This window comes from Trachemys scripta, chromosome 4, assembly GCF_013100865.1.
Source record: "Trachemys scripta elegans isolate TJP31775 chromosome 4, CAS_Tse_1.0, whole genome shotgun sequence".
Classification (NCBI taxonomy): domain Eukaryota; kingdom Metazoa; phylum Chordata; order Testudines; family Emydidae; genus Trachemys; species Trachemys scripta.
The window spans coordinates 17,431,181-17,455,631 of NC_048301.1; the positions used below are offsets into that span (position 1 = coordinate 17,431,181).

General features: G+C 41.1%; 1 protein-coding gene across 2 annotated transcripts in view; it reads left to right on the plus strand.

Annotated features, from left to right (window-relative positions):
* The first annotated feature begins 492 nt into the window (after window positions 1-492).
* Window positions 493-24,451, plus strand: part of NUDT14 (nudix hydrolase 14) — a 93,730-nt gene continuing 69,771 nt past the window's right edge. Inside the window, exon 1 of one of the 2 annotated variants that reach the window (XM_034769007.1) lies at window positions 493-750. In XM_034769007.1, the coding sequence (XP_034624898.1) occupies window positions 670-750 (81 nt within the window). In that variant the 5' untranslated portion in view covers window positions 493-669. Of the gene's footprint in view, window positions 751-1,031; window positions 1,160-24,451 lie in introns of those variants that run through there. The other variant, XM_034769008.1, reaches the window with a different exon arrangement.

Genomic DNA, 24,451 nt, shown 5'->3' on the forward strand with positions numbered 1-24,451 from the left:
AAAGTTTGAGAACCACTGGTCTACACCGCAGCGGCTTGTGTCCATAAACCCTAACCCAATACTTCTGTTAGTCTTAAAGGTGCCACGGGACCCTCTGTTGCTTTTTTGTGTCCATAATGTAGACATGCCCCTAGCCAGTGAAGGAAGGGGGCCTCGAAAACACAGCAGCTGAAATCCAGACTCCACTGAAGCCGATGGCATTTTTGCCATTGACCTGACCCCACTGAGGAAAGGGATTTCAGCACCCCGTGTAGACATGTGCTTGGGTGCACGGGGGGAGGGAGAGGGGTTTCAGTTCCCTCTGGCTGTGGGGAAATGTGAGAGAAAACTCCCCTTCCCCCTTCGCGGGACGGTTTGGTGGGGGAGGGGGTCCTTGCCGCTTAGCTGGGGCGGTCTCGGTTCCCCCTCAGTTGAGGACAGCTGGGGAGGGGGGCGCCCTTCCCCGTTAGCTGGACGGTTGCCGGGGGGGGGGGGGGGCGTTCCTTTCGCCTTAGCCCAATAACGGTTGGCGCGCGGGCTGCGCGCGATGCCGCGCTGACTCCCTGCCTCTGGCGGAGGCTGCCGCGCTAGTCTGCAGGCCGCGGGGGGCGCCCGGAGGCTGCCCGCAGTCACGCCCCGGTTCCCGCGGCCGCTCCGAGGCGAGGCGAGGCCGGGCCGCTCCTGCCGCAGATGGAGGCCATAGAGGAGCTGGCGCTCGCGCCCTGCGACTCCTCCCAGTACCTGCGGCCCTACCGGCTCCGCTACCGGCAGGTGAGTCCCGGCTCCTGCGGCACGGCGGGCGGGCGGGCAGCTGTTGCGTGCGGAAGCCCCGGCCACAGCTGGGCCTAGGAGCGCGCCGGAGCGCTGCCCTGCCAGGAAATGCGGCCTGGCCCGTGGCGGAATGGTGCCCTCCCCCCGCAGCCTCCCGCGGACCTGCCCCCTTGCTCCTAGTCCTCACCCGCGCCCCGTTCGCACTAGGTCCCTCCCAAATCTCTTTCCCTGCCCCTCGGGGCCCACGCAGCTCAGGCTCCCCTGCGCCCCCCCCCCCCCTCCTGCGGACACTGGGCTCTGGCTCTGTGTTTTCGTTGTTCTCCCAGCTGTGTCAATTCAAAGCAGGAGGAGGTGGGGAAGGTTGGAAATAGCTGACATCTGAATGAGCTTGGACAAAACACCAGAAGAGGTGACTTTAGTTGTTCCTAATAGCTGAACAAGGCACGAACGTCCCATCGCAATTTCTTCTCAGGCAGGTTTTTCGTGATTATGATGGCTGGTGGTATTTATGTGGCAGCAGTAATATTGTCCTGAAGAGTGCAGTAGTAGTCTTATAATGCATGTTAATTATGGTCTTTTATATGAATCTACTCATATATACAGCACCTTTCATCCCCAAGCACTTTACATTTGCTGTGGAAACAGGAACCACTTGATCCACCCGCCACTGAAATACAGCCACCTCTGGGGTAGAATGCAGCTGTTGTTTAACAGCGCACAGCAACCTACATAATAGTTTAGGACTGGAAGTGAAGGCAGATACCATATCTGATTGAAATTGAAGTTGGTACTTTCATTGTAAACTGGAAATAGGCCAAAATACACCTGCCCTTGCAAAAAGTGCCATTGGGTTTTGTAAAAGACTGCAAGTGGTCATGCATGCAGTGGTCAGACTTGGAACCTTGGTTTTATTTCTCATCTGAAAGACTGAATTATAGTGCCCCCTATTGCCAGTGCTTGGGCATTGGTTTGGTACTGATAAGGGCCGAAACACTGCTGCCTGCAGCAATTTAATTTTCTTTGCAGTTCTCACTAAATACTAACCAATTTGGACCTCACTTCTTGAGTAATGTCATGTAAAAAAATCATTTTGTTGCAGTAATTGGAGTAAAGTTGGATGATTGTCTAGATCATCAAAAGTTATGAAACTGCCATCTACGGCCAACTTTACAGCACCTGCATGTGGGAAGCAATGGAAGTGGTAATAGGAAATCCTTTTCCTTATTATGTCAATATAAACATGAACCACCTTTCAAAAGATCCCTGAGAATTAGAGCCCTCAGCAATACAAAGAGTACGCCTGATAAAATGAGATTAGTATCTGCTACTGTAACATACTGTGTTTTCCCCTGCAGAATCTGTTCAGTAAATAGGTTTACAAAGAGCAATTTTTTTTCTCTAATTAAATGTACTGTAGTGGTCACTCCAGTCTCAGTATTGACCTAGTGAGGTCCATGACTGTAGCAAATACAGCAGAACCCAGTCCCTTCAGAAATTAGCAATGCCAAGCTACTTCTCTTCATTCCTTTTATCCTTTCTTTTGTTTGTTTTTAGGCCTGGCCTACACTATGGAGTTATGTCAACTGTAAGGCAGCTTATGTCGACCTAACTCTGTAAGTGTCTACATTACTATGTTGCTTCCACTGATGTAAGTTGCCCGCTACACTAACCTAATAACTCCACCTCTGTGAGAGGCATAGCATTTAGGTTGATGTAGTTAGGGTGATGCAGTGTCTGTTTGGGCCCCAGGGCAGGCAGGGCTCCAGCTGTCAGTGCCCCACACAGTTAAGTCAATGGAAGTGTGTTGGCTGTACGTTGACATAACTTAAGTCGACTTAATTTTGTAGTAAAGACTTGCTCTTAGAGAGGCTCGTTAAGGAATAAAGAGGAGTCGTGTGTGTGGAGGAGATGTATGTAAGACTAGGAGTTGGAGTGTTGGGAAAGGAAAAGCAAGAGGTGATCAAATAGACAGGGACAGAGTAGGAGGGAACATTTTGAAGTTGGGAACTTCTGCATCTCACAAATAGTGTCTTCCTGCACAAATAGAAAATATAAAGAATTCTTGTAAATAAAGTTTCTGATCACGGATTACCTTTAAATATTGATGAACTCTAGGTACCTCCAGAATGTCACTAGTGATCTTTAATTGTTCCATCTAAAGATAACAGTATTTGGCTGGAGATTCAATTGTAAATTCCTGAATCTTTCTGGTCCTATCTCCACAACTAAAACAATCAAGTCAGACAACAGTGGTTAAACTTAATTTGAGGTCTAGATGACTTAAATTACAATTTAGCCTGCAGGTATAGCCTTGTCCATGCAGGCTGGACCACATTTAGTTTTAAATCAGTTGGGCCACAGCCATGCTCAAAAGCCATTGTTGAACTTGCTTGTTTTCGTAGTGTAACCAAGGCCAGAAATATCTGATGCAGAAAGTTGCCCTGATGTGTTTCAGAAAATGAGTTTCCCGCACTGGGACATGAGGATTAAGACCCAATTCTGCAAGGAGCTCCATGCAGGGGAAGCAAGATTGGGGCCTCGTTAATGGCCTGAGAACTTTGAAGATGAAAAGCACTAAGTTGATGTTGTTGTTATTATTTATTATTATTATACTGTACCAACTAATTCCAAATGTAGAAATAATTTTTATATAGTAGCATGAGTGTTCCCAGCTGCCTAAAATGTTTTCTGAAGCTTCATTCTGCTTTTTGGTAAACATAGAAGGTTCTTTTCTAGTTTGACAGTTAAAATGTTACTGTGAAAATAATAAACAGAATTTTAGGTAACCTGTTCAAACAAGTAGCACTGGTCTGTTAAATCTTCAAAGATTCCACTATTAGGAAGTGTTCATTTGTCAAAGCAATCATGTTAAGGATGATGGTGTTATTTCTTTTGCAGTCTTTTTCTGAATTCCTTCACCCTTTCTTGTACTCACGATAATATTAAATGCAAAATAATAATAAGACAGCATTTTGGCTGAAATGACATCATATAGTATTTTCTATGCATGAACATAAGGAACCTTGAAGTTATAGTTTTCACAGCGGCATGAGCATACACTGTATTTTAGATGAATGGTGGTCTTTAAGTTAAGGCACAGGATTGGGAGTAGAAGGATTGGATCTATTCATGGCACTGCCACAGACTTCTGATGTAATGCTATTCAAATTTCAAAATTATTTTAGCATGGGATGTGGTTGGGAGTTGCTGAAGGGAAAATATGAAGAAAATTTGGAAAGTCAGAGAAGTAGTAGAAGGGAAACATCAAGGTATTTTGTGTGTGTACTGTAATGAAGGTTTATTTTCATTCAACACACTTTGGCCACCAGCTTTGCACCTGTTCCTAGTGTGAAATAGCTTAGAGACAGTTAGAAGGTAATGGATGGTAATGTAGAGATTGGTTAGCAGTGACAGAAATTTCCAGCTTTTTAGGTTAAGCATAGTCTTTATCTTAATTTTAACAAACTCTTAACAGTAAATATCATCTTAAATTGGGAATCTTGCTTCTAATGATTTCATGTATGCAACCGAATTAAACAAATTAACTGAACTCCATCTATTGTGTCTGTTTAGTTGTATAATCCCAAGAGAATGGTAGGCAGTTTACAGAACAGTAAGAAGAGACAATCTCTACATGTAAGAGATTGCAATCTGCATACAGTGGAGTATAATCATTTTTCATGTTACTTAGCTACAAACGGAGCAGCAATCTCAAATTATAAAGCTGATAAAAATATTAAAAATAAGTGTACTTGTGTGAGTGTGGTGAGATAACTTAGGCTTCCTCAGGAAGCAGGATCTTTAGGGGATGCGAGAGTTGAGAGATTGTTGGGAATAATAGGCTGGGAAGGCAGTGAGAAACCTGAGGTAGAATTGTTTGTTGTGGACATATGGGTGTGGAGTTATGGGGGTAACAGCTGATCAGAGAGCAGGAATTCACTTTGCGTTCATTGAAGCCAGAAGCAAAGGTGCCAGTAATTACAGTAATGCAGGTTCAAGCCTGCACTATACATTCTCTGTATACAATTTTTACAAATCTCTACATTTTAGAAATAAATTAATTAAGCAAACAATGGTGTTCTGATTTAATGTCCAAAGGCCATTAGTAGCCCAGAGCACAGGAGCTGGCATATTGGTTATTGAGAAACAGCTATGCACTTATGCAAATCAGACTCCAGAGTTTAGAATAACTGTGAAATAACTGCACAGTTGAGTGCTAGTAAATGTATTTCACCCATATGCTATGGTTAGGCTCTGGATATTCCACTTCAGAATAATGATTGCTAAGAGCTTGTCTAAATGGGTACATGCAGAAACATTTATCCAAATTAACTAAAGGTGTGAATTCAAAGTGGGTTTGTTAAATTGCATTAAACTCCTGTGTGTACACTCTCATTCAAAATTAAAGTGGTGTTAATTGGGTTTATCTTAATTCACTTCCAAATTAAGGCTGGGTCTATTCTTAAAAATTAGACTGACCTAGCTATGTTGCTCAGGGCTGTGAAAAATTATGTGTCCTTAGCACCATAGTTTGGTAGACCTAAGCCCTGGTGTAGGCACAGCTAAATCAACAGAATAATTCTTTTGTCAACCTAGCTATCACGTCTCAGAGAGGTGGATTGACTACAAAGAAAGGAAAAACTTCTATCAACATAGGAAGTGTCTACACCAGTGGTTCCCAAACTGGGGTTTGTGAACCCCTGGGGGTTTGCAGAACGTTACAGGGGGTTCGCCAGAAAAAAATCACTAATGGCGGACAGAGGACCCCGGGTATTGGAGACAGCAGATGGGACCTGGTTGCAGGGCAGACACCCCAAGCCCCAGGAAGAGCGGGGCCAGGCAGTTGGGGCTGGCAGCCCAAGTCCTGGCGGTCAGCGGGGGAGCCGGCAGCCCAAACCCCAGCACTCCGCATGGGGCTGGCAGCCCGAGCCTCAGGGAGAGCGGGGCCGGGCAGTTGGGGCCGGCAGCCCGAGTCCTGGTGGTCAGTGGGGGAGCCAGCAGCCCAAACCCCAGCGCTCCCCATGCAGGGCTGGCAGCCCAAGCCCCAGGAAGAGCGGGCCGGGCAGTTGGGGCCGGCAGCCCGAGTCCTGGCGGTCAGCGGGGGACCCGGCAGCCCAAACCCCAGTGCTCCGCATGGGGCTGGCAGCCCGAGCCCTGCCCCCGTCAGCAGGGGAGCCGGCAGCCCGAGCCCCAGGAAGAGTGGCAGTTGGGGCATCCATCACACTGAGGAAATTTAATCTTAAATCCCTGAAAATATTAATTTTTAGGAGGGGGTTCACGAGATTTCACAAGTTAGTGAAAGGGGTTCGCAGACTGTTAAAGTTTGGGAACCACTGGTCTACACTATGCCACACTACAGCATCTACACACATCTACGCTATAGCGGCACACCTGCAGCACTGTAGCTGTTCTACTGTAGTGGCTGTACTGTAGACCTACCATAAATTAAACCAAATTAAGGACACTTGAATGCTAAAAGAGAGTGCACACAGGGGTTTAATGAGGTTTAACTAATCCACTTTAAATTTACACCTTTAGTTAATTTGAATTAATTTCCTGAGTGTCCCCATGTACATAGGCCCCAGAATGGAAATAATCAGGTCCAGAGAAAACGAGCCACTTTACAACATCTGATGTAGATTTTTATTACAGTTGCTATGTAAAAAAAAGACTGGTGTTTTGTATACTTCTAGTAGTATTCTCGTCGCATTTTTTGTACAATCTTCAATTTGTTTTTTGTTTAAATTATGACTCATGATTTTTTTTTTTTATATATAAATTGAGCTAGCTCGGAGAAATCTACCCGTATATGTCTGTAATTTTTCAATTGAGATTAAAAATACATGTCTTGTTAGATATAAGTAAAAATGGCTACTTATCATTTCCCAGTACAAAAAATTCTGTCATCTGAAGCAGTGTAGCATGTAGTAGTATATATATGGTGTACGTTTTAATACAGATGATGAGCAGTAGTGTACAAACCTTTACAGTGGATTTGGATGTTCTGGAAGTTATAAAATCTTCTCTAAGTGGGAATATCGTGTAAAATGTAAAGACAGAAAAACAGATTTTAATGCTTTATATTAGATGAGTATAGCACATTGTGATTATACCTTGAAAACAGTTTTAATAATAAGAAATTACACGTAAATGGCTAGTTATATTGAATATGCATTTTTTACATTTTGCAGCCATAACTCATATGTTTTTAAATTATTTGCTTGAAAACGCTATGTAGAAAATGACGATTTAGCACAAACAGGGACATTATATTTTTTTATTCCCCAGAATATGTAAAATAACTATCTGACTTAAATTTTTGTGAATTAATCTTTCTATATAATTTATAGCTAAATAAAGCAGCATTCCCTGATCTTCAAGAACTTAGCTTTCAACATGTTGTCTCTTAAACATAGACCAAGGTCTTGTTAATATAGTAATACTGAAGTTTAAACAAACTAAAGCATACTTTTCATTACTGGTCAACTAGTGTCACACGAAAGCCATGATCGCTGATCAAAACAACATTAATTATCTGTTTCACATTGTGCGTTCTCTGTCAAAATCCTTCAAATGTTGCATATGAAGCTGAGAGGGAACCTTAAGGCCTGTGACAGAGCAGCTGGTCTGGACATGGGCTGATGCCCCAGTTGACAGGTTGTTGGATTAGAAAGAATATCAAAGGCAGTGAGTAAGATTAGGGATAAGTGAACATCTGACAGCAGTTTGCAGCAGGGGAGAACAGATGATAAACAATGGGAGCTGGGTACTTGCGGGGGGGACTGAGAGGTGAGAAGGCCATGGGAAAAGTGTGGCAGCAATCATTAAAGCTCCAGGTTGCTGAGCCTCATGAATAGAACAGGAAATAGGATTTGCTAGGACAGATGTGCTGAGTGGTGATGAATACATTATAGGGAAATGAGGGCAAACTCCTAAAGGTGAGGGCTATTCTTTCTCTGAAAATGTTAAATATAAATGTGGGAAAGATTCACCCTTCCGTAAAAAACAAAACATTCCAGTTTGTTTGAAAAATAATGCAGAAAAGGAGGGAATACAGCTGTTGATTTTGAGTTTATTAAATGTTTATTCTTCAGTGATACTTTTAACAAACTACAGAACACTTAATGCTAAACCAATAATAATATCACAGGTACTTATTTTGACAGCCTAAAATGATGAAGAGATGGAAGTCATGGTTATTTTAGATGGTGCTTTGATGCTTTTTAATTTGTTTGCAGTACATGGTATCTACATAACATAGTGGTGGGGCATGTTGCAGATATCTACAATTATTTCTCAGAATAACTATGTGGCACTTCCTGGGCTTTTTGTGCCACAAAACTATTATTTTTGTTGCTACTTCTTGCTGGATCCATTTCCTCTGCTCATGATATAGCCAGTTAGACAAAGCCAATGGACTGGCAAATATGTTCTTTGTGTAGCTTCTAAGAAACATGGATGCTGATTGGTGTACTTCTGCCACTTTCGTTTGAGGCCTGAAAAAGTTCTTGAAATTTGAAACTGGAGTAATATATTAGTTTATCAAGAAGAAGAAATGTGTGAAATATATGCAAGCCTTTGGTACCCACAGAGGGTATCAGTAAAGCTTGTTTCCAGACTTCTAGGCAGTTGTCCCACTAAATGCAATATTTTCCCAGATTGTAGAAGGCACTACAGGCTCATTAAGCCAGGGTAGAAACTGAGATGATGTGAGAGTGTAGCTGCGAGCCAACTCACCGACTGGGGAACAACTGTGCAATCCAGGACCCTTTCCTCAGGGCTGGCTTTACTTTCGAACAAGTGTTCCAAAACAGATGCAAATAAACTTGAAATCCTGGGCACTAACCACCTCAAACTTTTCCAGCTTCTGCCAAGTTGGTGGGGGGAGAGGACACACACTTCACAGTAGCAAGGGAGGGGTGACTAACAGGGGAGGAACCCTGACTGAACTTCCCTGACCTTGAGTCTCTCATGTCTGTGCCCCTGTCCTAGAGATAAGAAATCTTATATGTGGCATTCTGTAGGTCATATGCTTGCTCCTAGTCATGTGCCCTACAACTATAGCTCCCAGTTTTAAAGGACCCAAGGGCGGTATCAGGCACATTGGGATGCATGCATGTGCTCCAAGGTCCTGTTGCAGGGAGAGTAGCCATTCCTGTTGCCAAAATGTTATATACTGTATCTCGAGTGGAGCAATAGCTTAAACAGTCTTTCTCTTCTGAAAATTCTAAGAAGAATTGTACTCCAAACAGGAATATTAGAGTAGTAACATGAAAAAGGTGCTCAGATACATCCGAAGAAGTGGGCTGTAGTCCACGAAAGCTTATGCTCTAATAAATTTGTTAGTCTCTAAGGTGCCACAAGTACTCCTGTTCTTCTTTTTGCGGATACAGACTAACACGGCTGTTACTCTGAAACTCAGATACAATGGCTATGAACACAGTACAACATACCTAGACAGATAAAGTATGCTTTAGTACTGTTTAGTTTCAGTGCCCAACATAACCCTATCACTACGTTTGGACCAAATCACAATCTGAAGAACTCCCAGTTTGCTTCAGGTTCAACATTTGTTTAGGCTACTTAGAGATCATTTGACAGTATTGCTTCTTTGGAATAAATCTATGTATTTAAAGTATTATGTTGCATTTATAGGGAGCCTTTTGTCCTTTGTCCTTTTCCCAAAATACTTCAGTAACAACCAGAATATACATAAGCAAATCACTCAAATTCAAGTTGTCATTTATATTTCTCTGTTAGGTAGCAGATGTGTTGCTTCGTACCCATATCTTCAGGATAGGTGGTAAGTTAGGAGAAGCTGCTGCTTGAATCGTTCTACATTTTCAGCTTTCTCAGATGGGAAGATGAAGAGTTGGTCTGTGTTACGGAAAACAGATGAACTTTTAGCTTTTTTAAATGTAAAGGTAATAAGAAAATATGAAAACATGGAGCTAGTTGCGTCTGTTAACTGTGTGCTGGTTTTGTTGATAGTGGGGGAGGGCAGGAGGATGAAAGGTCTTAAAGATCTTTGTGAGAAGTGCCTGTGAGAAAGTCTTAGGGGGAAATCTAAAGATTGTTACTAAGCCTTGGCTTCCATTAGCCCCCTGCTGCTGTTCTTCATCAAGTTATTTTAATGGCTTTCAAAGCAAGTGAGTGGAAAATGGTTTCTCTGGAACTTTAAGGAGACTGAACTGCAAACTGTCATTGCTTTACAAGTAAAACACATCAAAGATTGATGGAAGAATTGCTTGTTAAACACATTAAAGATTCTAATTAAAAAATGGAGATACAAAAGAGACATCACAGTCATCATAATTACTCAAAGGTGAAAGCTTAATGGCTTGTCATCTGCTGAGAATCCTGTGTTAAAAGTACCTCTTTCATATTTTTTGTATTCCTTTATATATTTTAGAGTTTTTTACATTTGCATGAATGAAGGACATATATTAAAAAAACCCTTAAAATGCAAAATAAAATCTCAAATTAATATGCTTTTCAAAAGTCCCTTTGCATATATTCAAGGATGCTTTGAAGATATCTGAACCTTCCAATTCTGACATCTATGTATCTTTTAAATATCTAGCTGTTTCTCTGACTCTGTGTAATACAGTATATAAAAATATTTCGTATGTGTGTACTCTGTGAGAGACACATATGGATATTGTATATATCACACACAGTAAATAACCTTGTAGGTATTTTCTGTAGAACCTGCTTCTCTCCATTTTCAACCCACCCCTAACCCCCTTAAAAAAATATTGTACTCTGGATGTCAATGTGTTTTAGAGCTATACAATTGATATCTTCTGAATAGGAAAAAAAGGGTTCAGTGTATATAGAAAAGAACACTTCTACTGAGAGTTTAAAAGTCTGAGCTTTCTATTTCAAAGCAAGATGCATACTGTAGTATGTAAGGCTGGTCAAGATCAATGTATGTATTTAATAAACATAATTAATACAGAAGCATCTTTCTACAATATGAAAACAGTGATTTGTTAAATACTTTATTAGTAATCACGAAAAGCATCTATTCCATTATGCTATTCACTAGTCCTTCTCCATACTGCAATTGCAAAAGTCTCATGTAAAGTTTGTCTAAATGCACAGTTTTTGTAGTTTCAGCAAGTGAAGTGATTTATTTCATTTATACACATTCTTAATTAAGAAAACAATTCTTGTCAGTAACCATAGCAGTGAGTGGATTTTTGCACATGCTGTGGTTAAAGAAAAATAGAAATAGTATAGAAACTCCTAATATGTTGTAATAGTAAAAAGTCTATAAGGACTTCAGTGTCAGACAGTCTCATATTTAGAGGAGGAAATAGGATGGTAAGTAGCTTGTTCAAAATTAGATTACTGAGAGTTTGGTAACATTTAGCATAAGTATCTTAATAATCTGCATTACAAATTATATCACTTTATGCTTAATTCTAATACTGGATAATCATTAAGCATCACTTCTCTCCTACCCTTCCACCCAAAGATGTGTAAATGTATTCTGAAAATCTGTGTGAAACTAATTATGGAATTCACAAATCTTCTCCAGTTGTAACTCGAACCTTTAAAACTTACTTATCCCTGGTAGGTATTTTATCATTAGGTAATAAGTACAATTAACTTGAAAAGTCGTAAATAGGATGTTTTATTGAGCTTCATATTGATTAAAAATACTACGTAGTATAACAGATATGTAATACACTAAAGTCCAAAACCTGAGTTTCTACTGTATATTTTTATATATTTGTTGAAATCTTAACCTCATTAAAGTCAATGGAATTTTTGCCATTGATTTCAATGGGACCACGATTTTACTTAATCTTTCTGAGGGAAACTCCAAAACAGTTTAGCTAGTGGATTACTTTTTCAGAAAGTAAACAGAATTATTGCCATTGGGATCATCAGCGTCCTTAGGGGGTGACCAGAAACTACACTTAGGAACAAAGTAAGCTTTAATTCAACACTTGGAGAAAATAAAATAAATAGTATAACTTCTTAAACGGTGTTACTATCAATAATTATTTTATCAGAAGTCTATGTGATATACAGATGCTTCTGCTATTAAAGCTACTTTTAGCTGATTGCAAAGAAATTGGAAAAAAAAAAACCTGCTGACTATAGTTCAATTTTCTTTTGATTTTAGTATAGATCTCTGATTGTTTGATGACTGCTTAAAAACATTGAGCTTGAAGCAGCAACATAGAGCAGCAGTGTGCGTAGAAGTGTTGTTTTCTGGCGGGTCTGTCATAGTTGTCTTTTATGTATGCACTTAGGACTCTTTGCTTTTGGCATTATAACGATCATGGTATTCGTAAAATATTGCGATTAATAAGTGGACTATTGTAGACAGCTTTCAATGAAAAGAGCTGTTCAGCACTACTTTAGGAAACTCTTGATTCCACCAATCAAAATTTTTCAGTTCTTCGCATGTATGTGATTTTTTTTTTTTTTTTTAATGGAGCATCTGCTAGAGTGTTTTGTCTGCAAGGCATATGTTTGTTTTGAAAAAGGCTTAATACACCTTGAAGCTTGATCAATAACTTGTCTGAGTTGGACTGCTTAGATAAGTCAATGACAGGTCCATGAGAATCTTGACATTCTCTCAAGTTGAAGCAGCATTCTCTCAAAACCTATCATCATAGTCCAAAAGAATGATCAGAATAACTGCTTATTGGATATTTATCACTGATCTTACTTACTGTTTAAAGAGTTTCTAATGTACTAGTATGGACAGCGTTAATATTATAAAAGAGCTATTAATGGTCCAATGTAAATATTGTTAAATGAGAGAAAATTTAAAGATCATCTTATCAGACCCAGCAGTTTAGGACTGGCAACAGCCTAATCAGGGAAAATGTTTCATCAGAAGAAAGAAACTAGAACATTTTGTTTTCATTAAACAATGATAAAGTGAAAAAGAGGGAAGTTAAAAACTAGTGACTATTTTGCCAATGTGATATCTTCCCCTCTATTCTATGTAGGCTGTTGTACAGCCCAGATCTCTATACTAGGTGAGTGCCTTCCAGTACTGCCTTGAGGGATGTGATGAATATGTGTCTGATGTGGTTTGTTTTCTCCCTCATCATCTCCCAGGGGAGACCTGTGTATGCAGTGTGGATTTTGTTTTAATTTTTTTCAAATGTACATGGTGCTATGTGTGTGTTAGAGTAGGCAGGTCAAAGAAGTATGCATTGCAGGAAGAGCTAAAGGTTAGTGATGGTCCTTAGTTCCTGGGTGAGTTTGTCCCTGTTGGTCTCCAGAGAAATCTCTTGTCTCCTTCATCGGTGACCTATACCCTTACAGTAAAAATGTCCATTGTGCCTGAGAACAGAGTTGTTGACCATGCTCTTCATTGTGGAGCTGTAGGCTCTTTTGTTATGCTGGGCTTAGGCCGTTGAATGCCTGGAAGATAAGGACTGAGACCTTGACTTTCTAGTCCCTTGGAAGCAAGTGGAGAGAGCATCGGACTGGTTTGATGTGTGTGCAGGAGCCTGTGTTGTTGAGGAGATGTACAGAATGCTGCAGTGTTAGCTGGAGGTTCCTAGACCTTCACTATAAAAAGACATGGGGTAGAATTGATTGGCTGGACTTCCCTTGAGATTCTAAAGCAGAGCAGGGCTTCTTCTCTACCTTCCTTGCACCATGGAGACACCTAGATGCAGCAACTGGCTTTGTTCCCAACTTCACTAGAACTCACTAAGGGCCTACAGGAGTTTGTATATTGCTTGATAACCTTTTCTAATCTTGTTAATACTTGTTCTTTGTTGACCAAAACCAGATCTGTATTTGATGCAAGGCATATTTCATTGAGCTGCACTCCTGAATTGACTTGATTTGTGCATCCAAAAACATTTTGTCTCTTAAAGGGCTTAAATAATAATTAGCAAACAGTCACTTTATTAAATAAATTTACATATCACATGCTGTTTTACAAGTGGATTTACAAAACTGTGTGGCCTAAGAGAAATCCACACATCACAGATACTGCTTCCTAATCCTGTTTTTTATAATCCATGACTAAACAGACAGGCACCATGCTTTTCCCAATCGAACATTCTGCTGCAGGTAATTTAGTGAAGTGATTAAATCAAGACAGAGTTTATTGGCTGCAATGAAAATGTAATATTGCTGTTGAAACTAGTATCCTCACTCTCCTGTCTCATGACTGCTGAATGCAGCTCCATCATATTTTCAAACAGATTACAGAACAGGGGATGGAAGGGGTTGTTTCCTTCCCTGCTGGTTATCTTCAGCTGAGGAAGATGTAATGGGGTTTACAAACTCCATACTGAGCATAGACAGAAGGGAAAGGAGTGTCTTTCCCCACTTACGGGCAATCAGGCTGACCATCCCCCAGCCGAGCTGCCAGAATTGCCAATCATGTAGGCATGCACCCCCACCTGGAGATGCAAAACAGCCTGGAATAGTAGAGGCAACAGCCCCACACCAGGCTGTCTCCAAGAAACTGATAGGGTGACAAAGGAAAAATACAAGCCCTGGAGTTTAAGGGCTGATTGACGCATTTTAAGTTAAATTGATGGACTAGGCTAATGGGAGATGATTAGAGGGAGACCAGTTAGGAGAAAGCTAGGACTTCTGGAGAGATTGCTCAAAAGCTAGTTGACAAAGTGGTACCAGAAGGCGGGTTGACTTTAATGGTCCCTGCAGAAAGGAAAGCTAAAAAAAATAAATGAAGCGCAACACAAAATCTCTTAACTTTTTGCTGATATATACCCGAGAGCTAGGGAGGTGAATCAGCCCCTTCAATAGCTGGCTGACTCACAAGCACAGCAACAACAGAGGCAACAACAACTGTTTGAACAGATGGCATTGCACCAGCAACAGTTGTTGCACTGGATGGCAGACCTGATATCAGATACTCCTCAGGGTCCCGCCACAGGGAATGTGTCCCCTGTACTTCAGGGAACCACGCCGACCCTGCCGCTTCCGTAGTTGACGACAGATGATGACCTGGAGTCTTTCTTGGTAACTTTTGAAAGGGTGACCATGGCCTGTCGATGGCCCCCGGCACAGTGGGAAATCCATCTCTCTCCATTCCTTATTGAAGCCTGGGCAGCATACTGGGGACTTGAAGAAACAGCAGGTCAGGACTTTGAACAGGTGAAGGCTGCCATAGTGTACCAGCTAGGTCTAGTTGAAGAAACCTACTGTAAGCATTTCTGCTATAAGAGATACTCCCCCGTCTCCCTCCAAAGCATGGCCACAGGCAATCACCCAAAGATTAAAGGACTTCTGCCAGCATTGGTTAAAACTAGAGTTTCAAACGGGACCCCAGATAGTAGAACACACAGTTATGGAGCAGTTTGTAGAGATTCTTCCAGTGGTGGGCTAAGACTGTTTGTAGACACTGACCGGTAATCCTAGCGGATGTAACCTGCCTTATGGGGGAATGCCATGACTACTCAAGCCATCCAGGGCCCCTCTGCTACAGAAATACCTGCTCCATACATATGGGAGAAGGAAACAGAGTTCCAAGGAGGGGGTCCCATTTTGGGCAAACCCCAAGAAAACACAGACACCTGACTGATCATTGGGTCTATGGGTGCCTCTCAGGGTCTATGGGTAAGATTCCCTTGAGACAGCAAGCCTACAACTTTAAACAACCCACTAACCACATGCCCCACACCAACATAGGAACAAGGGTTCAGTGAATCTTAGAAAGACAATTACAAGGCCAGTAGAAGACAGTGGACAGACTTGATCGTGTGTTACTCCTGTCAGTGGCAGGGACAGGTTTTGCAACTGCCCCTCAGTGGAATGTAATTTCGGGCAGGTGTGGACAGAGAGGATAGGGCCCGGCAAAAACCCTGCGAAAGTGAATGGCCCAGAAACACTGGCCCTCATAGACGGGGTGTGACCAGTTGTTTGTCGGGGAACAGTAGGGAAGCTGGCAAAGGAGGAAGTTGCCCCTAAATGCATCCATGGAGATATTCTGTGGTATCCCAGCATGATAGTAAAATTGACTTTTGACAGGAGCCAAGGTCATATGAAGGTATAGGTGTTTCCAGATTATCTCTACCCAGTGATATTAGCCTGAGCCTGGCTGTATTTTCCAGAACTCTTACAGAAGTTTCCCTTAACACAGGAGCCTGAAGAAGATACTTCAACAGAAACGTTAGAGCTCTTGTTCCCTTTTAAGGACCCCAATCTATTTAAGTACTGGCCTAGAAGGAAAAAGTTACATAGAAAGAAGTGGGTAGACAGGAAAGAGAGGTGAGAGGCTACCTCCTCCATAGGCATAGTGGAGACCACAGGCTATAGTTGATCCAGGCAATGCAGAAGATGGGGAAGAACCAAAACAAGACACTCCCTCTCAAACTGGAAGCAGAGAGGCTAATAGGCTTCTAGGATTTTTGCATGGAACAAAGAAACTGAGGCTTTGAGCAAGTGGCAGTGACAGACCCCATGAAGGCATGGTAGTACCCTCATTTTGCCCTTAAGTGCAACTTGTTATATCACATAGACCAGGACAAGCGGATGCAGGAGAAACACACCAATTACTAGTGCCCTAGGGGTACTGTTGTGAGCTTCTACATCTAGCACACATAATCCCATGTGTGGGACACCTTGGGAAGGATAAGATACAGTCTAGGATCCTGTCCCGATATTTTTGTCCAGGTGTCCTTAAAGAAGTCAAGAATTTCTGTGCATCATGCCTTGAATGCCAATTAGCGGCCCCCAAAGGAGTCCCATGGGCTCCACTAGTACCTCTTCCCTTGGTGGAGACTCCCTTTGAATGAATAGGCATCAACCTTATAGGCCTCCTAGAGAAGTGCCTCCAGACACCAGCATATACAAGAGAGGTATGTAGAATACTGAAGGTTAAAATATTATGTACATCTGAGTATCCTCTTCAGACAGCGGGCCTAGTGGAAAGATTTAATCTAATGCTAAAGAGGAGTCTTAGGAAATTTATTACTCTGGACTCCTTGACAGTGGGATCAATTACTCATGGCCCTACTTTTTGCGATTAGGCAAGTACCCCAAGCTCCTGCAGGATTTTCACCATTTGAACTGCTATATAGGTGATAGCCAAGAGGCATACTAAACCTGGTGCAGTAGTTATAGGAAAACTAGGGTCCAAGAGCTGAAAACCTTGTACAATATGTCTTAGTTATGTGTGAGACTGGAGGCTATGGGGGCCTTCACTAAAGAAAACTTCAAAGAAATGCAGGAATGATAGTGACATTATAATAAAGGGTACAACTGTGCACCTTTCAGCCAGGTGACAGAGTTCTACTGCTTTTTCCAAGTTCTGAATCTAAGCTGATGGCCAAGGCCCTTATGAGGTGATAAAGAAGGTAGGAAAAATGGACTATTTAATCAGACAACTAAGGGGCATGCCCTCCCCAAATTTACCATATAAGTTTGCTAAAGCCAGGGAAAATCTCTTCATCATGCCATGTCCCGAGAAACCAGAACTGGAACCCCAAATTAACAACTTCCTGAAAGAAAGCTCAATACCCCTTGAGAGAACTTAAACCAGAAGCAAAAGGAACAGATACTCCAACTGGTGGCCACTTTTACAAAGATATTCTCAGCCCATCCTGGGGAGATGTCCTTTTCTCACCATCACAATAATATGGAACCAAGTGAAGTAAAAAGAACAGGAGTACTTGTGGCACCTTAGAGACTAACAAATTTATTAGAGCATAAGCTTTCGTGGACTACAGCCCACTTCTTTGGATGCATATAGAGTGGATGCATATAGAGCTACTCTGAAACCAAGTGAAGTAATATGTGAAGAGCTTTGACCAGTCCCCAACAAATTGACAAGGGCTGTTGAGAGAACTCAAGGTTATGTTAGCATTTGTGACGATAGAGGAATCCCAAAGTGACTTGATGAGTACTGTTGTGCTGGTTCCAAAGCCAGATGACTCACTGCATTTCTGTATAGACTTCAGAAAGGTGAACGCTGCTTGCCCTTCAGGTTACACAATGTTTGATGGACCAGTTACTCCAATAGCATAATCAATATGCAGTGGCATACTGGGAGGACATGGTAATTTATAGAAAAGATTCCCATCTGGACAAAATAGCAGCCATTCTCCAGTGACTGAGGGAAGCCAGGTTAACAGCTAACCCAGCCAGTGCATGATAGGAAAACAGGAAGCCTGTTACATGGTCGGTGGAGAGAAAATCCATCTGTTAGTGGATAAGGTTCATGCCTTACAGGCATATAAAACTCCCACTGTCAAAAGGCAAGTTCGGGCCATTCTAGGTCTAGCTAGCTACTATCACTGGTTCATATCGCATTTTGCCATCATAGTAGCCCCAGTAACCAACATAGGTAAGGGCACCGCCTCAAAATAGGTCTTATGGATACCCAGATACAAACTTCGAGAAGGAATTTGAATTGCAAACAGATGCATTGAATGTACGGCTAGGGGTGGCCCTTTCCCAAGAGGTAGATGGAGTAGAACACCCAATAGTGGACATCAGCCAGAAACTCTTTTCTCACGATGGGGTATACTTGGTGATAGAGAAGGAATGCTTGGCCACCAAGTGGGCAATAGAAAGCTTATTGCACTACCTCCTGGGGAATGTATCCACATTAGTTACAGATCATGCCCCCTTGTGCAGGCTGAATGCACTGGAAGAGGATCATGAGATGGTGCCTGTTGTATCCGGAAGGCATGTGATTGCAACAGCAGGCAGGAAGTTTGCATCGCAATGCTGATTTTCTGTCAAGAGAAGTAGCCTTTGCCAGGCAAGGCTGGGCTTTGGCCTTTAGGGGTGGATATGTAATGGGGTTTACAAGCCTCATGCTGAACAGAGGGGAAAGGAGAGTCCCCACTTACAGGCAATCGGGCTGAGCGCCCCCCAGACCAGCTGCCAGAATTGCCAAACATGCAGGCACGCACCCATCCCGACCCCCCCTCCCTCCCTCCCAGGACCAATACGCAAAACAAGCCCAGCTATAAAGGAAGGAGAACAGAGAGAGATGGGGATGCAAAACATCTTGGGATAGTAGAGGTGCAACAACTCCACACTAGGCTGCCTCCAAGAAACTTGACAGGGTGACAAAGGAAAATGCAAGCCCTGGATTTTTAGGGGCTGATTGACTCATTTTAGGTTAAGTTGATGGACTGGGCTAATGGAAGATGAATAGAGGAAGACCAGTTAGGAGAAAGCTAGGACTTCTGGAAAGACTGCTCAAAAGAGCAGTTAACAAAGAATTCTAAATGGGCAATATTTAAGACACAGTGGCATTCATTAGCAAAATGACTATAAAAGGGGTAAGAAATATTAGCAAATGGTTGCTGTTGACATTTTCCTAAAGGGTTAGTGGCAGCTTAAGCCATGGTTTTATTGTGTTCTCAGTGCTGTTTTCCTACTTCCATCCTCATGTGATCCAGCCACTGCAGATCTGTAAAACTTGTATGGCACAGTAAGTGGGCGTAATGATGAAAGGACAGTTTCTTCCCTTCTCTTGAATGAGGGTCTTGACTCTGGGCAGCAAAGACTGGAATGAAAGGAGAGATTAAATTTGTGTGGTAGTAGACTTGGGACTGATCATTTTAAGGTTCATTCTCTCACTCTACAATCTATTCTCATGTCTGCTGCTTGCCAGGTTGTTCTTAGCTACCTGCACTCAAATGCACTGAGAACCTCCCGCAAAGCCGCTAGAAGTCTCTGAATTAAAGGGGCTCTGGATCAGACTGAGACGAGGTCTTATCCTTCAGCAGCCACAGTTTCTTCTCTATCTTATACTCCTGAAGCCTCAGGTGCGTAAATGGAATAAAGCTGCCAGGGTGTAACTTGTGCAGAGCGAGAGTTTGACTGTGTGCATCACTCTGAAGAGATTACCCCATTAGGCTTCTGTTTCAATGTGGTCTCTTTGACTTTATTTACTTCTGTGTGGATAGTTGCTGTTGTCTCTCACTGTACACTTTATCTGTGGGAGTCTAGATGTATTATGTCAGGTGTAAAATAATTTCCTCGGTCTGTCATTGGGTATCACTATTCTGAGATTCTCCAAGGACACCCTTTTTCTCTTTAGTTCTGCATCCAAAACGAGCATGCTGCCAGTGGAAACAGAAGAGATTGATACAGAAGTTCTTGTTACAAAGAATATAAAATGAGCCTCAGAAACCCAGGAGATTTTCTTTTTTGTGGGTAAAATTTTCAAAAGTCACCTACCCCCGAAAGAAAGTGATTAGGAGATTTTGAAAATTGTACCCTACATCTTTATTTTTACTATGCTCACTGGATGTAGCATATGTACAGTAAACTTCTAAAATTTCTGACTATTATAGATGACAATTTCCTAACTGAAAAAGCATTGTATCCAACGTAGGAGAATTCTATATAAGACCTCATCTTGACAGATAAAAAGGAACTGATCACAGAACTAAAAATTAATAGTAACCTTGGTAAAGTGATCAGGGCTGGATCACGTTCATCATGTATAAACAATAAAATTCAGAGTAATAATGTATATACTTGGTGCTCTAAAAGGGCCAGTTTCACAAAGCTGAAAACAATTATGAGTTAAGTTAGTTGGGAGAAAGAATTTAATCAGAAAAATATGAATGATGATTGGGAATTGCTTTATTAGATGCCTAAAACAGCCACAGTCCCACAAATTGAGAAAGAAGGCTGTATTGATTAAAAAAAACTGGTTTGGGGGAAGTGAAGGTAGTTATAAAAAAATAATAGCTATAACAATTGGAAGAAAGGGAAAGTTGATAGTAGTGGATATAAATTAGAAGCTAAGAATCATAGAAAATTGATAAAGGAAGCAAAGCGACACAAGGAGAAGTCGGTGGCCAGAAGAATTAAGAAAAAAGAAGGAGTTTATATTAGGAATAAAAAGAATACTCTCAATTATATTTGTCCCTTACTAGATGGAAGTGGCAGAATCATCAATAATAATGCAGAAAAGGCAGAGGTGTTCAATAAATATTTCTGCTATTTGGAAAAAAATCATGATATAGCAGTATCGTGATACTAGTGGAATGGAAAGAGTGTTATCTTAGGAGACTGTTAAACAGGAGCTATTAAAGTTAGACATTTTTAAGTCAGTAGGTCCAAATAATTTTCCTGCAAGAGTTTAAAAAGAGATGGCTGAGAAGCTCACAGGACCATTTATATTGATTTTCAATAAGTCTTGGAACACTGGGGAAGTTCCAGAAGACTGAAAGAAAGCTAATGTGCTAATATTTTTAAAGGATAAGTGGATGGCCTAGGTAATTATAGGACTATCAGTCTGAATCGATCCTACACAAGATAATAGACTCAATAAATATTAAGGGAGGGTAATACAATTAGTGCCAATCAATATAGACTAAACACCCACACAGACCACCTTAAGGACTTAACTGGAGATCGATCTGAGTTGCTCTCAATCTGCAAGAAGGCCGCATCCGTTTGGGTTTTGCCTTCATTTTAGTCACTTGGATTTTTTGCCTGCTGTGATTTTTGCATAAACCCTCTGCTAGCTTGCTTACAAAACTGGGAGGGAGATTGTTCAGTAGCTGTATTTGACAGCAGCCTCAGTTGGGATTCATGGCTTTAGTCAGTAATAAGGATAGTAAATGTCATGGGAACTTAAAGAATAAGTTAGAAGGGGTGAGTTCCTGTCTATTGTATGCTGGTGAGTTCAACTTGTTGCACATATGTTTTGTTAGGGCTAAATAATGCTCTACAGACAAACATTACTGATATATAAATCATATTTGAGCAATTGGCACATGAAGAGCAATAATGTAGCTGAAGAACAGGGTGCAGAGTGTGTTAGACTTCTTGCAAAGGGGCTGCAAAGAAAAGTGAGAAAATCCAGGAGCAAAAAATTGCCAGAGGGGTGATTTTTGTACACTCGTTCTCTCTATATCAATTTATTTTCATCAAGACACCAGGAAAAATTCAAATACTCAGTTTGTAGTCTGTGTCTTGGTTTTTGTGTTTGCCATTTCCATAAGATTTCTATAAAATAAAAAGATTTAAGCTCCTGTTAAGGTTGAGTCGGCAGTTTTCAATTTATGGAGTTCTGACCAGTGCCTGTATAATATAATCGCAAGAACTCAAGGAAAAAAAAGTATTGAGCATGGTTAAATGGGAAGGTACATGTAGTTAATGAAGCCCAACAGAGATCCTTCAGAAATTGAAAGCCAAATGAAAGGAATATAAATGATTGTAGGTAAAATATGAGCTGAAAATAAATCCTGTCAAACTAACCTGATATTTTTTTTTTATGAGATTACAAGTTTGGTTGATAAAGGTAATAATGTTGATGCAATATGGTGTTGAAGTAATATACTTCGATTCCTAAAAAAGGTGTTTGACCTGGTACCACACAACATTCTGATTAAAAATACGCCTAGAACAAAATAAAATTAACATGGCACACGTTACGTGGATTAAAAACAACCTAATTACGTGTCCTATGCTTTTTAACTTTTTATCAATGACCTAAAGAAAACAAAATCATCACTGATAAAGTTTGGAGATGACACAAAACTTGGGGGAATGGTAAATAATGAAGAGAACAGGTTACTAATCCAGAGTAATCTGGATTGTTTGGTAAACTGGACACCAGCAAACTATATGCATTTTAATATGGCTAAATGTATACATCTAGGAACAAAGTACATAGACCATAATTACAGAATGGAGCATTTTATCCTGGGAAGCGGTGACTGAAAAAGATTTGGGGGTCATGGTGGATAATCAGCTGAAATGAGCTCCCAGTGGAACGCTGTGGCCAAAAGTGCTAATGGGATCCTTGGATGCATAAACAGGAATCTTGAGTAGGAGTAGAGATGTTATTTTACCTCTATAGTTGTACTAGAGTGACCACCTCTGGAATACTATGTTTAGTTCTCATGTCCACAATTCAAGAAGGATGTTGATAAATTGGAGCAGGTTTAGAGAAGATCCACAAGAATGATTAAAGGATTAGAAAACCTGCCTTATAGTGAGACTCAGTGAGCTCAATCTATTTAGCTTAATGAAGAGAAAGTTAAGGGATGACTTGATTACAGTGTATAAGTACCTACATTGGGAACAAATATTCGATAGCGGGTTTGTCAGTCTAGCAAAGAAAGCTATGACAATCCAATGACTAATTCAGACTGGAAATGAGGTGTAAATTTTTACCAGTGAGAGTAATTAACCATTGAAACAATTTGTCAAGGATTCTCCATTACCAACAATTTTTAAAATTCAGTTTGATGTTTTTTCTAAAACATATGCTCTAGGAATTATTTTAGGAAAGTTTTATAGCCTATGTTAGATCGGAGTTCAAACTAGATGATCGCTGTGGTCCCTTCTGGCCCTGGAATCTATGAACCTTTTAAAAACAAAAAAAAACCACACACACAAAAAAAACACCACAGAACAGATTCAGTACTCTGCCTTCTTTCTGTATAGCAGGAAGGGGGTAAAAGGTTTGCTTTTAATGTGAGAGTTCCTGGTTATCATTTCTGCTCACCCAGATGGGTTACAGGCAATCTTCATGAAGACTGAGCACAAAACACCAAATGTCTGATAAAAGCATTTATCTCCGCCCTTTGTAGGCCCTGATCTTGCAAACATTTAAGCACATGCTTAATTTTATGCATGTGCATTGTCCTATTGAACTGAATGAAATTAATCTTTTGCTTAACTAATTGCATAATCGGGCCCATCAAGTGTAAGAGTTGAGGTTAGTGTTAAGGCTGACGTTTAACATGTAATGGGACTGACTTTACATTAATTGAACAATTTTAATTTTTGAAAATTCCTGGTTTTCTGTGAGTTTTTATTTGTTTGGAGCCCATGATCTTGCAAACTGAAACTGAAATTATTCTAGGCTGTGTTTAATTTCTTGCTTATTGTTAAGAAAAAAGGAATAGGATGGGGGAGAGAGAGGTGCTGAAGGCAATAGCTGTAAGTCCTTTGCTCTACAGCCTTTCAGCAGCAGAACTTGTAAGTTCTTCAGCAAGTGCACATGTAATTATCTGTGCCATACATATGCAATAGATTTGTATTTTAGTGTGCCCCTGTAAATTTATAGAAACACTGTTCAAAGCCACATGTTCAGTGCATAGATTTCAAAGGGTTATCTCTTAAATCTTTTGTTTATTTCAAACTATGCAAAGACATTTGTTCCTCACGAGTGCGATGTCCAGATCAGGGCCGGCTCCAGGCACCAGCAAAGGAAGCAGGTGCTTGGGGCAGCCAATGGAAAGGAGCAGCACGTCCGGGTCTTCAGCGGCAATTCGGCGGCGGGTCCCTCAGTCCCTCTTGGAGTGAAGGACCCGCCGCCAAATTGCCACCGAAAAATGAAGCGGTGCGGTAGAGGTGCCGCCAAAGTGCTGCTGATCGCGGCTTTATCTTTTTTTTTTTTTTTTTTTTTTTTTTCCACACTTCGCCACTTGGGGCGGCAAAAAAGCTGGAACTGGCCCTGGTCCAGACCAAGTTTCAAACTTTAGCTGTTTTGAATTAGCTTTTTCTAAAATGTGTGGTCAGAAATTTTTAAAACAAGATTGTATTTTTCCCTTCATCCTTGCCTTCCATTTTGCTCAGACTTTTTTGGGGGTGGGGGTGTAAATCACTATGGAAAATGTCAGCACCAAAACATAAATGTATAGGAAAGTTATAAGACTATGAAAATGGGGTAAAATCTATTTGCAACCAAGCTCTAAATCAGGGGTCGGCAACGTTTGGCACGCGGCTCGCCAGGGTAAGCACCCTAGCG